Below are 15095 nucleotides of genomic sequence, written 5' to 3'. Positions count from 1 at the left end.
GAGTAACTTTTAATGTTTTAATCTCACTGTGTGTGAATTAAACTGGGAACTATAACTCTGAGTATCCCATTTCTGACTCTTGTATTTAATTAACTTTAGTAAAGGCTCTGGTTTTTAATGCCTTAGCTTGTGGAAGAATATGGTGCATTTTTACCCAAACGAGTGTCTTCAGCATTGTCTGCAGTTAAACTTTTCTTAATAGGTAACTTGATACTCAGCTGTTGATGCTTGAATAATGTCTTGTTCAAGACACTTCTTTAAATTTTCTTTAGCTTGTATGTACATTCACAAAGCGTTCATCTTGCAAGTGAGCTGAACTTGTTCGTGGTAGTTCCCTTCAGTACAGTATAGCTTAAAAGCACAGTGACTGTGTGCCTGGTATGGAGAAATATGTCCTGTGCTTAGATCTGGAGTTGCAGACGGTGATACTTCTGCTGTAGCTTTACTTAAGCTAAACATTATTATTTTCAAAGGCTGTAAATCTGCCAGCGATACAGCACTACTCATAACAGTTCTGGCATTTTTTTGTGAAATTATTTTACGAGTTAACTATAAGCATTTCCATGTTAGTAACTTTCTGTACTTTTGTACATTTTAGACTGAAATGTTCATGCAAGAAAGCAACAAGCACGGTTGTGAGTATTATGAAATACTGAAGTTCTACAAGTCTTTAATAACCTTCTGTAACTTTTGTCTTATGAAATTAGTTTCATGCTAGGAACTGATGTTGCCACTTGAATGTTGTGAATAAATTAATTAGTTGTTTGATCACATACTGTTCTAGAAGGAACTAATTGTTGCATTTAATGCTTAGAAACTTTTTATCTAATGTAGGTGAAACCTTTTACTAAACATTGGGATCTTTTATATGATGTTATCACTTAGTAACATTTTTAAAGTGTTTTGAAGAAAGTGCTCTTCCAGAATTATAGGATAGTCTCCTAAGTCCCTGGGATGTTCAGTACGTTTAGTTCATGGTGGCAGTACAGTAAGAATCGTGACCGAGAATGCGAAGGCATTTTTGCCAGAGTCTTAGGGCTTTTGTGCTGTTAACAACATTTTATAGTCCTCTGTTTGCAGTGTGCCAAGTTTGTTTGCAGTCTTTAGGCAGATCTGTTCTTGAGTTATAAAATCATGAGTAGGTGGATTTGCAGTTATGCAATGAAATTTTGTGGGCTCTTTTCTATTTTGGATGAGATACTACTGTATAACGCTTCTAAGACAGTCTAAACAGCAAGACGGGCTTGAAGGTTTCATGCATTCCCCAGTACAGCTGGCAGTGCTCTTTAATGTTCTGGCCTACATCTATTTTTTTAATGTTCTGTTTTACCAGTATGTCTAGACTCTTTTTGCCTTTTAAGGCATGGCATCTAAGGGGGCCTTCAGATTGCAATCTTGGGAACGTTGGGATTGCAAGGACATTTTGCACCATTTCCTTTAAACAAAAACAAACCCAAAAAACTTTAATGGATTCCTTAGGACTACTCTAAGTTCTTGATTGTTTTCTCATTAAAATTCCTTTCTTGTTTTAGTATTTGTGGGATGTTTGATGTTTACTCATAATTGCGATTAAATGGGGTTTTAAAGGATACAGACTGATTCTGATAGTCTTAAAATAGAACTTTCACTTTTTAAAATAGCCTAACAGGCTAGTTAAACAGGAGTCTGTGCAGATCAAATACTTGACAAATTTCATAAGTACACCTTTGCTTCTAAAACCAATTAATTTATCCTACTTTTTGTTACGGATTTACAGTACTCTGTTTTAATATTGTTTTGGCTAGCCAGGTTTCCAACACAGGCTGGCCTGTGAAGGGGAACACAAAGCCAGGTCAAAAGTGTTGATTCTTCTCTTTTTTTAAGAGCCGAGTAGAGAATTCTCATAAGTGAAGCAATAGCCAAATTTTTTTAACTTTGTTTAAAAATCTTACAAACACAATCGCAGTAACATGTGTTCCAGCAGACTGTGTGTGTGTATGTACCGTACAGAACATGTGTGTGCAGCCTGAAGACAAAAATAAGGTTACTGTATTTATCCATTTTGTTTTAATAGCAAAGATATGATGAGTTATGAGTTCTTACAGTCTGACTTAATAGAAAATACTAGGAAATGGACTGGGGAGGATACTGTACCCTTGCTGGAAGATTGGGGATGGGAAGTTTGACAATTTACTGAGAGGCATCTCTTCTGGACAAGCTCTCTTGAGCATCCTGCACAGTTGTTATTAACTAATAAATGCTGGTTCAAAACTAGTGACTTTTAGTGACACTATTAAATTAGTCTTTGAGACAAACAAGAATTACCAATGACTTTTAATTCAGTTTACTATAGATACAGAATAAGCCTTTCCATTTATGAGTTGTTCATTTCACTGGGTTGCACAGGAATTAAGTGATTAATACAGCATATAAATGGGAAAGTTAGAAATGTGTAACTCAGTAGTTTGGAATTTTGTTCATTATTGTCTTGAAGGACCTGTTGCTTATGAAAATATTTTGAATTATGATACACATGAATTGTAGTTTGTGGGGACTGGAGGCACAGGTTCCTGTGGAAGCAAATTGCTGGGAGGAACTGGTTGTGATCTGCATGTTTTGTTTGCTTTTGTTTAAAGCGTGGCTCTGTATGATCTTCAAATGAACCTACCTATAGGATGGGCTTCCTACAAAACTATTGATGGGCTTTTGTTTATAGGACAGGTGGCACGTTATATTCCTTTTTTGTCTAATCTGGATGGTATGTTTGAATTTTATTTAGGTTTCTGAGAGGGAATGTAATGTGCCTAAAACAAACACCTCCTTGCAAAGTGCCTTGGCTTCAGATTCTGTTCAGTGGTTCTTGTGGTCATCTGCTTGATTGGATAAAACCTGAAATGTACCTAAATCAGAGTGATTTTGTTTGTTTGTGGGTTTTGGTGTTGTTTTGTTTTGTTGTTGTTGTCGTTAGGAAGGTGGTTGTGTTTTGGTTGGGTGCGAGTAAATAAGACAAACTCTCAGTCAGGTCTGCCAAGTCACGTGAAGTAGGGATAAGCAGCTTTTTACAGGTGCCAAAATAACAGCGGTCGAGATATTGATGGAGATGGGGCCGAGAGCGGGGGCCGCGAGGTGACTCTTCCAGTCCCAGCGGGGTGCACCCCTGATGCCAGCAGGCACTGGTGTGAGGGGCCACCTGGTCCGGGACCCTGCTCCTCAGGGGAGAGAGGGGAGATGCGGCCGCGGCAGCGTCTGACGCCGCAGCCCGAGGCCGCCTTGTGCCGAGCAGCGTGGCATAGGTCTGGTCACTGACACCTCCAGAACGAGCCGCGTGGGAGTTGTGCAAACCAGTGCTTCACAGCTGCCTGCGTGTCCAGTTATGACTTCAAGTGCTGAAATGGATTTACTTTGAGGACGATGTAAATGTAACGTGAAAAAAAGTCTTAAATTATTTAGCAGTAACAGGAAGGACTATGTTTGTTTTTTCTTTTAAAAAAAACCCCAAACATAAAATATTTCCGTACTGTAAAATACTATTTGTTTAATGGTATTTGAACTGGAGTCGGTTTTGCATTTATCTAGCAGATGAGAATGTTTGTTGTATAGGTGTGGCCAAGCAATAAGCAAAACTCTGTACTAAATGCATAGGTAGCAGGAAGTAAGTCACTACTTCGTCTGCAGCTTTTTTTCATTCTAGACTCTATGATTAAGTTCACTTTTAAAATTGATGCATTTCTGGTTTAGCCAGTTCAGAATCTTTTCTGTTGACCTTAGTTCAGTCCAGTTAATTTTTTTGAGTGTTAGTTCTGATGTACTTAGTGTTTCAAAACAGCTATCATTCTGTTGTTAACTTTGAGTGTTACTACCCTTGTTCTTAAATATGACCCTTTCTCATAATACGCCGTCAAAATGTTTCTGGCCTCAGAAACATGTTCTGTATTTAGAATTGGTCTTTTGCCTAAGTTGAGAAAGGGAAGTCAGCAGTAGCTGAATCTTTCAAGGATTATAGAAAACTGCTGGAGGTGGCAAAAGATCAGCTGATTTAATAAAGATTCCACAATATTTAATGTGCTGAAGTCTTGCCACGTTATATCCAAAAGTAAACTAAGAAATAATGAAAACTTAAGGATTGCAGTGACATGTAAAACCCTCGAGGTGCAATGAAGATCTGAAATTTAAATATTCTGCTATTATTTCTATTGTCGCCACCAAGCCCAAATCAGAGTTGCATTTGGAGGTCTGACTGAGTTTCTCTGGATTTGTTCAGTGTTGTATTTTGTACCATGAGAGCACAATTTAGTTTATCCAGGGTGCTGAATCATTGGTGCTTAAGCTTCCCTCTCTGGTGAGTGTCATTTTCCTAAATTGTCTATCTTGTAAGAAAAGTTTAATACTCATTTGTGATTTAAGGCTCCTTGCAGTCCAATTACCAGAGTTAATAACACATTTCTTTTAGTCTTAAGGATGCAGACTAGGAACAGGCGGGAAATCAGTCTTTCTTCTGCTTAGGGTAAAAGATGGTTTCCTGCTGGAGAAGCAGGACTGTTTTTAAGCCATACGATCCCAAATATTCGTATCTGTGCCAGCTGTTTCAGATGTGGGAAATGCATGTGCTTTGCAAGGAATGAGACCCACTTGGTTTCATACATTAAGTTGGGACTGCTGGGCCAAGTAAATGAGAACAATAAATCTAGATTTTAATTCAAGAAAGTTTAATGTCTTCAGATACTTTAAGTGGTGTAAAAGCAATTTATTTCTTCTCTATTTTGTGCATATGTATTCTGCTGTACCATTAATTTAAACAGTCTGGATGTTAAAATGTCTTGGTAGTGTGACATTCTTACTAAATTCTGTGGGTATTTTTCAGGCAGAAAAAATGCTGACCATTTTGTGGTTTTTTGGAAATCATGCGTAATTATGTCATTTAACCACACAATAAGGCTTTCTGTGGTAACATTTTAGATAAACAGGAAAACTCATTTTTTACTTTGTTTTCATTGCAGAACTGTCTTTTTTGTTTTTAGTGCAAAGGTGTTTGATTATTTTCTTCAAAAATAAAACACAACATGTTCTGACAGGAAAAATACACCATTAGCAACCTCCTAAAAGCTCTCTTTCAGCATTGGTGCCTGTCGTAGCACATTTTCTCCATTTTGGGGAAATACAGTGTTTTATGTCTGACATGGCTCTGTTGCCAAGAAAGTGATGTAAATATAAGCCATTTACATAGCCCGAAGGCAGATGATTTCTTCATTAAGGGCCCTTCTCCAGGGGAATTTACAGGAAAGTTGAGATGAATACAATAATGGTAGGAGGCTGATGTGGCTAAATTAAAGGACACTGGATCCCAGTATAGAAGCTCTCTTTCAGGAATTAAATGGCCCTAAATTGTGGTCGCTTCATCCCCTTGCAGTGAGGGGCTGCTTCACTCTGAATGGAGCCTTTATGTGGGGGTTCAGTGCTGTTTAATAGAAGTGCAAGAGCTTTACACTGTCCACGAGTTATCTTAGCGGTCCTAAATGTCCCAAACAATAAAATTGGATAACAGTTTGCTAGTTTCTTCGAGATACAAAGCACAACAAAATCATTATTGGGAAATACATTGCATTCTTAATCTTGGAGATTTTTTTCTCCTGCCTTTGCATGATGTGGTGGTGGGAGAGGAGGGATGAAGGGCAGGGGGAGGTTTGCTCCGTCGCAGAGTTAGGGCTGTATTGCACACGTTGGGCTGCAAGGCTGGGCAGACCCAGACCTTTTCTCAGCTTACCCTGAGGCTTGTTCTTGTTGATCCTGTTTTGTTGAGCAGACTCTCCCATCTCCTTTGTTCAAGAAAAAGGTGCTATCGCAGGTAGCCTAGGATGCCTCTGTGTGGACCTGAGCATCCAGTAGAATAAGCAGATGTTTCCATCGCGACAAAGTTGCAAATCAATGCAATATCCACTATACTTACTTCAAGAAGAGTGGAAGTAGAAGGGAAATCAAAAACAACTGTTAAAAAAGAGAAAGATAGTAATAAAAGAGAGTTATACAAATCTTAGGGTGTTGAAGCAATTAGGGTGGAATAGAAAACTCTCCAAAGTACTCAGTGCAGAGAAAAACAGATGAAAAGGTTTGTTTCATCCATCAGAGGAAACTTTCTCTGTTGACTCTGCCCAAGAAAGCTGTAGCTGTGTCATTTGTGGGAGAGAGCAGTAATTCATGTAAAAGGAGATCTCCACCATGTTCAGCTTCTCATTTTTCCTCAGTAAACCAACCTTGAAACTTCTGCTTGTGGAAAAACTTGTCAAAACTCATCACCCTAAGCTATGAGGAGAGGTGTGACTCCAAAGTGAGGGTCGCCTCCAACGCTGGACAAATGGCAGTGTGCGTTTTGTTGGCTGAGACCTGTGCTCCAATCAATACGATCCTGGTGTGGTTGTTTTGGTTTGTTGTTTTTCTCTCTCTCTTTTTTTTTTTTTTCCTAGTCCTGTAACTGCAGTCATGGGAGGCAGACGTGGGCCTAGCTAGATCCTGTGTCTTGGTTTTCCAAGGTTGCATTGGTGACTTGTGTTACAAAGCAGAGCTTTAGCAGCTGGGGAGTGAGGGTTTTTCTCTGCTGCAGCTTTGTGCCGCAGTCATCTGGGGCAGCGCCGGTCTCTGCGCCCTCAAATGGTGTCTGGATGGAGCATGGAGGCTTCCAGGAGGGCTGGAGGGTCTTTGTCCTTCCTCCCTCTTCCCAAGAGAGTGTGTATAGCCAATGTCGCAAGGCACGGCACCAATTTTATCTTGGGCCTGTGGTGTGGCAGAGGGAAGAGCGTAAGAAGCTCTGGAGAAGTGACTTCTTAGGTCTCTGAGCTTTGGTAAGCTGTGAGCTGCATGTAGATCAGCTAATTCAGTAGGCAGTGATGGGTGGTAGATGGGCAATGGAGATAAACATAGGTTAGAGAGAAGATGTTTGCAGTGTAGTTACAGAGCTCTGTGAGAGAACAGGAGAAAATTGTTAGTGCTGAACCTGCATTGAAGTCCCTCAGAAAATAGGCTGGGATGGCTGAGACCAAGACTGACTTTTGGTCTGCCTGCAGTTTGCAGTGGCACACTCTGGGGGCACGCTTATGGTCACATCGGTCTACTTTATGGCCATGCCAATCAAGTAGTATTCTGGCTGGCAAAATTGTATTAATTCACTACCTAATTTATATAGCCTGTCTCATAAATTATTTACTTCATAAATTTAAAAATGCAGAGAAAATGAAGCATTTTTCTTACAATGTTAACTTTTTTTTTTTAATGAACTTGGTCACTGGATGAACCGTGGCCTTTGGCCAGCTGCTTTGGCTCATGTTGCAGCATTTACACAACACTTTTAAGTAATGTAGCTGTCTGAGGAGGTAATGGGTTTGATTCTAGAATGTATTTCACTTTCATTTCATGTGTTTAGAGTAGTTTGCATTTTTGTTAGAAACAAAATTAGCTTAATGTCTGTATGGAGTGGCCAGTAAAAGCAGCACTAGTGTGTTTTTATAGAAGATTCTCATTACTTCTAGTTAATTAGAAGGACGCTTCTGTAGGAGGCATAAATCTGTGGGAGGACAAGATTACCGTGATGTTTCAAAGAGAAAATATTTCTTATTAAAGAAAAGTTTTTATTTTGTTTACAAAAAGGGAGGTTTCTGTGGGAGGATAGCTTTTTCTGATGTGGTGATTAATTCGGATTTAATTTTTTGCTATAGCATTCGTGAGACAAATAATGGGCAGTTAACAGGAAGGTATTGTGTAGCACTGGCAGGATGGATAATCTTTGAGAAGGGTGAAATATATTTTTCTTGCAAGAAAAATAGTAACACATTTAGTTGGAATCTTACTTGAAGTACAAAAGTGTTACAAATAATTGTATGCATGGGAATGTTCTCCTTTCGCTGTCCTCCCAATCAACAAGTGTTCAGGTGTGCCGATCCACTCTGTCATGATAATACTCCTATTAGTAGTCGGTTATTGTGCATGTTTCCAAAACATAGCCTGTGCTTTGTGGCCAGAACCTCCATCATAAACTGAAGCAATTAAGGTTTTTTCCCAGTGTTTCTGATAAACATATCAATAGACGTGGGCTGCCACAACCCAGACCACTGTACACTAATGCCGCTGCATATTACTTAAACTGATGGCACATCTTTACTTGCTTTTGAAATGGTTTGGGTTAAGTCAAACCTAAGTGTACACAACTAACACTTTTTTTTATAAGGGTGTGTCACAGGTAAATGTATAATTTCTTAAGGGATAAAATGAAGTCTTAAGGTAGAATTGCTCTGAAATTTATTAATTCTGAACTTGGGAGTATGTAAGAGTTCGTTGCTCCAAGTGCCTCTTCAGTACAGAATTTATTTCTAATGCTGTATGCAAGAAACTCTTTCATCTTTTTTGAGCTTTGACTACTAAGATGGGTACGTTAGCCTGGAGGAAGCAACGCTATCTGGTATGGAGAAGAGTCAATGTAAGGTTTTTATCAGCAAAACAGCAGAGACTCCACATGCCGCGTTGCAGGTGCCCAGTGCAGCAATTGGTGTGCCAGTTTTTGGCTCCTTCAGCCTAATGTTAGTGGCACAATTCAGAGCGGTTCATATTTTTAGAAAATGAACCTATTCTATTTGGGCTTGTACTACAGTATTTCTAGAGAATATTGCAGAACTATTTATTTTTAAAAGAATAAAAATTTTAGAAGTGTCATAATATATAAAAAATAGTGGCAAGAACAATGGAGACTTTATTATATTGCAATGTCTAAAAGTCAAAGTTTTGCCAGCTAACATTTAGCGTTGGTACTGATCCTGCTTGAAATGGCTAAGACGTTTTTTAGACCTTTACTTATTATTTTTTTTAAATGGTGTTCAGTATAATCTTTAGTTATGAGGCTTGTGTTCACAGAAAAGGTGGACTTCATTACATGATAATACTGTAAAGTGAAACTGTGTTCTGGACAGTATTTTTGTGTGTGTGTCATTGCTGAAATCATAGTTTGACTTTGATTCTGGTTTTCTGAATGTTCCATTTCATGGCATATTCTTTTTCTTTTTTTCCAAAGCTGTTCAATGTCAAAGATAAAATCTGAAATTAAGTGTTTAGTCACTGGGTATCTGTTCAGAATTTGTTTGATGTGAATTGGCCTGCTCTATTAGCTGCTAAAAATTAGTATGGTATGTGCTCTTTTTTAAGAGAGCGTGCTAAGTGAACTGTGAGAGACTTTCTACCCAAGTGTGAGTTTTTTGATTAAAACTTTTGCTTTGTTTTAATCAATTTTTAAACTTAAATTAGCTACTGTATTCTGAAGTATGTGGCAAACAAAGTATGTGGGGTATTGTCCTTTGCTTAGAATTACTGCTGATGTTGGTGACAAAAATGGTAACTTCTTTCAAAATCCTTTTTTTTTTTTCATTTCGCTAGTTTTGTTGTAGGAGGCAAAGACAAATTAATGGATGAAGCATAGAAAGTGCTGGAAGAAACTATCTGCAAAACATTATTGGAATTGGTGAAGAAGGATTTAGCAGAAACTGATTTGTATTGTAGCTTCTGTCAATCTTTTAAACTTGGGTTTTGTTTGTGCAAAACCTTCAAATTATGGAATATTTACCTCTGAGGAGGCTATCTCCCAGAGTTCTTCATCCTCAAATTGAAGTGCCTTACTACAGTCTCGTTAGAATTTTGTGGCAGAGCAAAAAAAGTGAATTCCTTCTGAAAAATGTAAGTGGGTGGGGGGTGGTGGTATTGTCTTGAAAACCAAAGCAAAACACTCTTAAGGCCTTCCTTGCTTGCCATGGAAAATTAAAAAAAAAACAAAAACCAAAACAAAACTGTCCATGCAACTGTTTTTCTTTTACCAGTTATATTTAAAGAAGAATCAGTTTGAAACGTAGACTTACATGTGTAAGTTGAATACTCTGTGGTAGGTAATCAGTGGTATCTAATGGTATCTAAGTGGTAGCTGTCAGTGATAGCTAATAATGGTGTATGGTTTTTATATATTTTAGTTTTGTCCATTGGGCAGATTTTTTTAAGGATAGTGAGTTTCACTGTTTTATCCTAAATAGTAAATTAAACTCTTGTCTTGCAAAAATCTGCGTTTGTGTTAACTCTACCAAGATAGCTTCTGAATTTAGTGTGATTAACCATTATCCCAGTTAGATGTATGCATTTGCAGCACCAGGAGTTCTTCCTTCATCTATTAGCTGCTCATACTGTCTTACAAGGGAATGATAAAATACATTTTTGTATGATATACAGCATATTGATGATAAAAAACAGGAAAACTGGATTTTTGGAGGCTGGTAGGGATCCTGAATCTATTCTACTTTGAATTTATTTAGATCCCAAGTTGGTAATGAATTTTAAAGAATAGCTTTATTGTAATGTCTTTCACAATCACACTATATTAATACTATCTAATTTAACTTGAGGTTGGGCCAATAGACACATGCATTCCATCTTAAAGTTTTGGAATAGTATATCATGAGTGAAAAATGAAATAAAATGTTTGAGGTGGTGTTTGCATAAGCCAATGGCCTGAAGGGGCTTCATGCCTTTCTGGGTGTCTCAGTCATTTTGATGTTAGACTCTGTGTAATTTTGCTGAAATATACTTTGTTGAACAGGAGATTTCCAGAAAGTCTTGCATTAATTTGCTTTTGTTTTTGCTCTTTAGACAGTGCCCTGTTATAAACTAAAATCACACATTCCTGAGTGTAAACTGATCATGTTCCCAATGGAAATTTCAGGAATACTTGTGGCTACTTTCAAAATGTGGAAATCTATTTATATTTTTTCCACTTGTTTTTCTTCCTAGGTTTTGGCACTGATTGCATTCATCTGCATAGAGACCATCATGGAATGCTCCCCTTGCGAAGGCCTTTATTTCTTTGAGTTTGTGAGCTGTAGTGCATTGGTGGTTACTGGAGTTCTGTTGCTTATGTTCAGTCTAAATCTTCACACAAGAATACCACAGATCAACTGGAATCTTACTGTAAGTTCATACAAATCCTCACTCTGTTAAAAATAGCTGCAAATCTGTTTTTAAGTTTCGTCTTTGAACTTTACTTTCTACTGTTGTTTAAGATTGTGTATGAGTGTTCTTTATGCTGAGTAAAGTATATATTTTACTTATATTGATTTTGAACGCTAATAGCAGAATGAGCTTTGAAATGTAGCAAGATTAAACTACATTAAATAGAACTAAAATTGTCTTCTAGTAGATTCTTTTTGGAAGGAAAAACTTCCTGCTAATGCCAGCAATTACTGTTTGTGGATGAAGTGGATAAAAATGCAGCCTGTAGTTATTTAACTTTGACAGATGCTGTATTTACAGTAGCCTGTTGTTCGCTCAAGCTGGTTTTTTTGTGGTTGGTTTTTTTTTTGGTGAGGACAGCCATGCTACATATATTTTCTTACACAGATTAATACAATCATCCAGTAGTAGTGTAAAAAATTATGTGCTTTCTGTGAAAATCAGGTGTTTTGAATTGCTTGCACACCTAACTTAAACATTGACTAGCAATGCTTAATGTGCTCTCAGATATGAAGAGTTTTAGGAAGAGAACTGCTGGCAGTGCACATTCCTTTTATACAAGTCTCTATTTCCATGCTGTATTATGAGTTAAACTTTCAGATTGGGTTGCATAAACACAGGTTGCAAAATCAACATGTTAAGTCACTCTAGCAAAAGATCTGTCAGCTTCAAGGACAATATTTATATCAACTTCTTTGGACAGTACGGATACGTATGTGCCTATGTTCTGTTTTATTTTATAACAGTAATTTTGTAAGTACTGTTGGAGACCAGTCACAGAGGTTTTTAGGCTTCTGTGTGATTTTTTTGATTTGTTTTTAATGTAATTTATTAATGTTGCTATTTGCACATTTGCAGTAACTGTTTATAAGCCTAAATGATGTCTAAAAATGAGACTGGAATGTGGAATTAGATAATGCTTTGTACCCTGGGCATGTATATGCATGCTCTATTGAGGACCTCTTCCTAAGAGTACTTAGTAGATAGATTAGATGGACTGAGAACTGTGACTGTAGGTGGGGGAGGTCCAGGTGGCTTGCAAAACAAAACCAGTGGATCCACTGGAATGTTACTGGGTTGTCTTGCCTTTGCTCCTTTTGTCTCCATTCTGCCAGTATTGTCACCACTTATCTTCCTGGCAAGCTGAAAAACAGCAGCTGCAGAGGGAAGGTAGTCTCTGTTTCTGTTGCCAGCTTGGTTGTTTAATGAGCATCGCAACAGCCTGATAGTTGATAACAGCAATTGAAGACCATCTTTTTATACCACACAGTTCTCTACATGCTAGTAGGATGTACAAGTGCATGATAACAAGCATGTGTAAGTGCATCAGTGTCAAATGAAATACATGATGGTTTTCCTGGTGCGATGCGAGTGGTTTCAGTGAATACTATATCTGGCTTATGTTCAAAGTATGTTTGACCAAGACTTTTTATCAAGAGACCACAGAGTAGTATGCATGGTGTCCATGACTGAGTTGAAGTTGTATCTCTGGAAGAGTCAGTTTAATGACTTTGCATACCCTTGGTTCTGCATGTCTGTACCTTTTTGTTCTGTTGTTGAGCCCTGTGGCACGCTTTTACTGGCTACCAGAACACTTTGACAATATGTTGAAAATATACATAATTCAGAAGCCTAAATGCAGTTCTCTGCCTTTCCCCCCAAATAGTGCAGTAGATAACGGTGTGTAACTGGTAGGTCCTTTCAGTTACTCTGACTTCTTGACGGTATTTGAGTGACAAGAATTGCCACTTTTGAGTGCAGTGTTACTTGTCTCTGCATAGCACTCTGTTAGAGATCTTTAGAGAAGAGAGGGCTTAAAAATCCAACCAGTTGTGGTGTGGTTTTTGTTTTGGGTTTTTTTTGGTGTTTTTTTTTTTTTTTTTAAGTGAAGTATTTTGGTTTTTAGGGCAATGATCACACTCTGAATCCCCTACCTAAACAGCATGGAGCAACATGATGCGGTCAGGGTTCAACTTGAAAGGCAAATGGAATACACTGAAAATGCCTTTGCTTTGGTTCACATTGCCAGATCAACAGCAGTAGAAGTTAATTGTCATGATCTCGCAAGTCTCATTCTTTCAGTTATGTACTGAAGATGAAATGCTTCTTCCATCATTATACCAAAGACCTCTAACAGAAGTGAGAAGAGAACTGGAAGTTTCTGACTTCCATTAACTGATAAGACTATCCTTCTTCCTGGTATTGCTTAGTGATTTTAACAGTCATTATTCTAATAGGGCTGTTACTCTGAGAGGAGTGTGGGAGTATCTTCATTATTCAGCTGTATTCTGCTGTTGTGTGTACAGAGTGGGAGATCGAAGGCTGCTGATAAAACACCTATGGGAGATTACTTTGGCAAAGTTAGTAGGAAATTTAAAGATGTAGAGTTGTGGCTGAATGTTGGTTTTGGCTTATTTTGGCATTGTATTCTTTACAATTTGGATATATATTCATACATTATTTGTCTCTTTCAATATTTAGTACTTTCTTGTGTTTTGATGGTTCTTTTGATAGGTTTGCAGCTTCTGTACATGACAGAGTTACCACAGTTTCTGAGCAACAGACTATCACACTCTGAATGCTTTAGGAGGACATTGCTCCTGCTTATGTATGAATTCATTAATATACAAGCTTTAAAAAAGTATGCATGGCTTTATAGTGGGTATTTCCCTTGTGAAAAATCTCAAACTTGCTTTTAGAAGCTCTGTGAGAAGAAGAGGCTTGTTACAGTGCTTGAAAGAATTTAATGGTCTTAAATTTAGGAAGAAGTCTTTCTTTAAACACAGCACTGGCACAAACTTCGTAGGAACCATTTGAAACCATTTGCTTTCAAATGATCCTACATATTAGAAAGTACAAGGCCATTAACTGCTGTTGTCCAACACAGGATTGTTTTCTTTAGTACTTTATTCAAATTAGACTTATTTCTAATGCATTCTGGATATTGTCTAACGTCCACTGTCCTTGGTTGGAATGAAAATATGGATAAGTTTATACTAGCATCTAACAGATATGCAAATTTACTAAATTTTTTTAAATATATATTTTTAGCCATGTGGGGAAAAGAGCTTTGTTTTGACCCTAATTAGAGACTTGCCAAGCATTTTCATATTTTCCTGAGGTAAACATGAAAGAAATGTCACGATGGTGAGGCCAGAAAAGAACCTTGCCTGGGTGTGTTGGAAAGAGGCAGGTCTGTTACAGTAAGATGAAAGAACAGTCACTTGTCTGTGTTGTGCAGCACTATCAATATTATGCAAAAATGCAAAAGCTAGGGAACCTGTCAGTGGAAATTTCCATTTCCTTTATGCTTCGCAGCTCAAAGGGAGCCTATTCTGCAAGGAGACTAGCAAGTGGCATAGGGGAATGAAGAACGCACCATAGCAGAGATTCCTGCTTAACTGATGAGCTGCTGCTTTGAAATGTTTGTTTTCAGGGTTAACTAGTAATCGAATGTTTGCTATAATTTTGTGTTTGGCTAAATTACTTTTTTTTAAAATTCTTTATTTGAATCTCATGTGATATACAGGGAGAGCTTAAGATCTTGGAACCAAACTGTGTGTATGACATGGCCTTCTAGAAGTAGGGATTGGGGTAGTGTCATGGTTTAACCCCAGCCATGCAGCTGCTCGCTCACTTCCCCCCCACCCAGTGGGATGGGGGAGAGAATAAGGAGAAAAAAAAAAAGTAAAACTCATGGGTTGAGATAAGAACAGTTTAATAGGACAGAAAGGAAGAAACTAATAATGATAATGATAACAATAATTAAATGACAATAAAAGAATTGGAATATACAAGTGATACACAATGCAATTGCTCACCACTTGCCGACTGATGCCCAGTTAGGTCCCAAGCAGCAATCCCTACCAGGCCAACTACCCAGTTTATATACTGGTCATGACATCACGTGGTATGGAATACCCCTTTGGCCAGTTTGGGTCAGCTGTCCTGGCTGTGTCCCCTCCCAAATTCTTGAGCCCCTCCAGCCTTTTTGCTGGCTTGGCATCAGAAGCTGGAAAATCCTTGACTTAGTATAAACACTACTTAGCAACAACTGAAGACATCAGTGTGTTACCAAGATTCTTCTTACACTG

At 38.0% G+C, this 15095-nt stretch overlaps 1 protein-coding gene across 1 annotated transcript in view; it reads left to right on the top strand.

The window, feature by feature from the left end:
* Positions 1–15095, top strand: part of CMTM4 (CKLF like MARVEL transmembrane domain containing 4) — a 42788-nt gene that overhangs the window by 8992 nt on the left and 18701 nt on the right. The window contains exon 2 of the mRNA XM_069793431.1: positions 10783–10959. Coding sequence (XP_069649532.1) covers positions 10783–10959 — 177 coding nt within the window. The remainder of the gene's footprint in view (positions 1–10782; positions 10960–15095) is intronic.

This window comes from Haliaeetus albicilla, chromosome 10 (assembly GCF_947461875.1).
Source record: "Haliaeetus albicilla chromosome 10, bHalAlb1.1, whole genome shotgun sequence".
Classification (NCBI taxonomy): Eukaryota; Metazoa; Chordata; class Aves; order Accipitriformes; family Accipitridae; genus Haliaeetus; species Haliaeetus albicilla.
The sequence above is the reverse complement of the archived record's forward strand: the minus strand, read 5'-3'. Positions and strand labels throughout refer to the sequence as shown.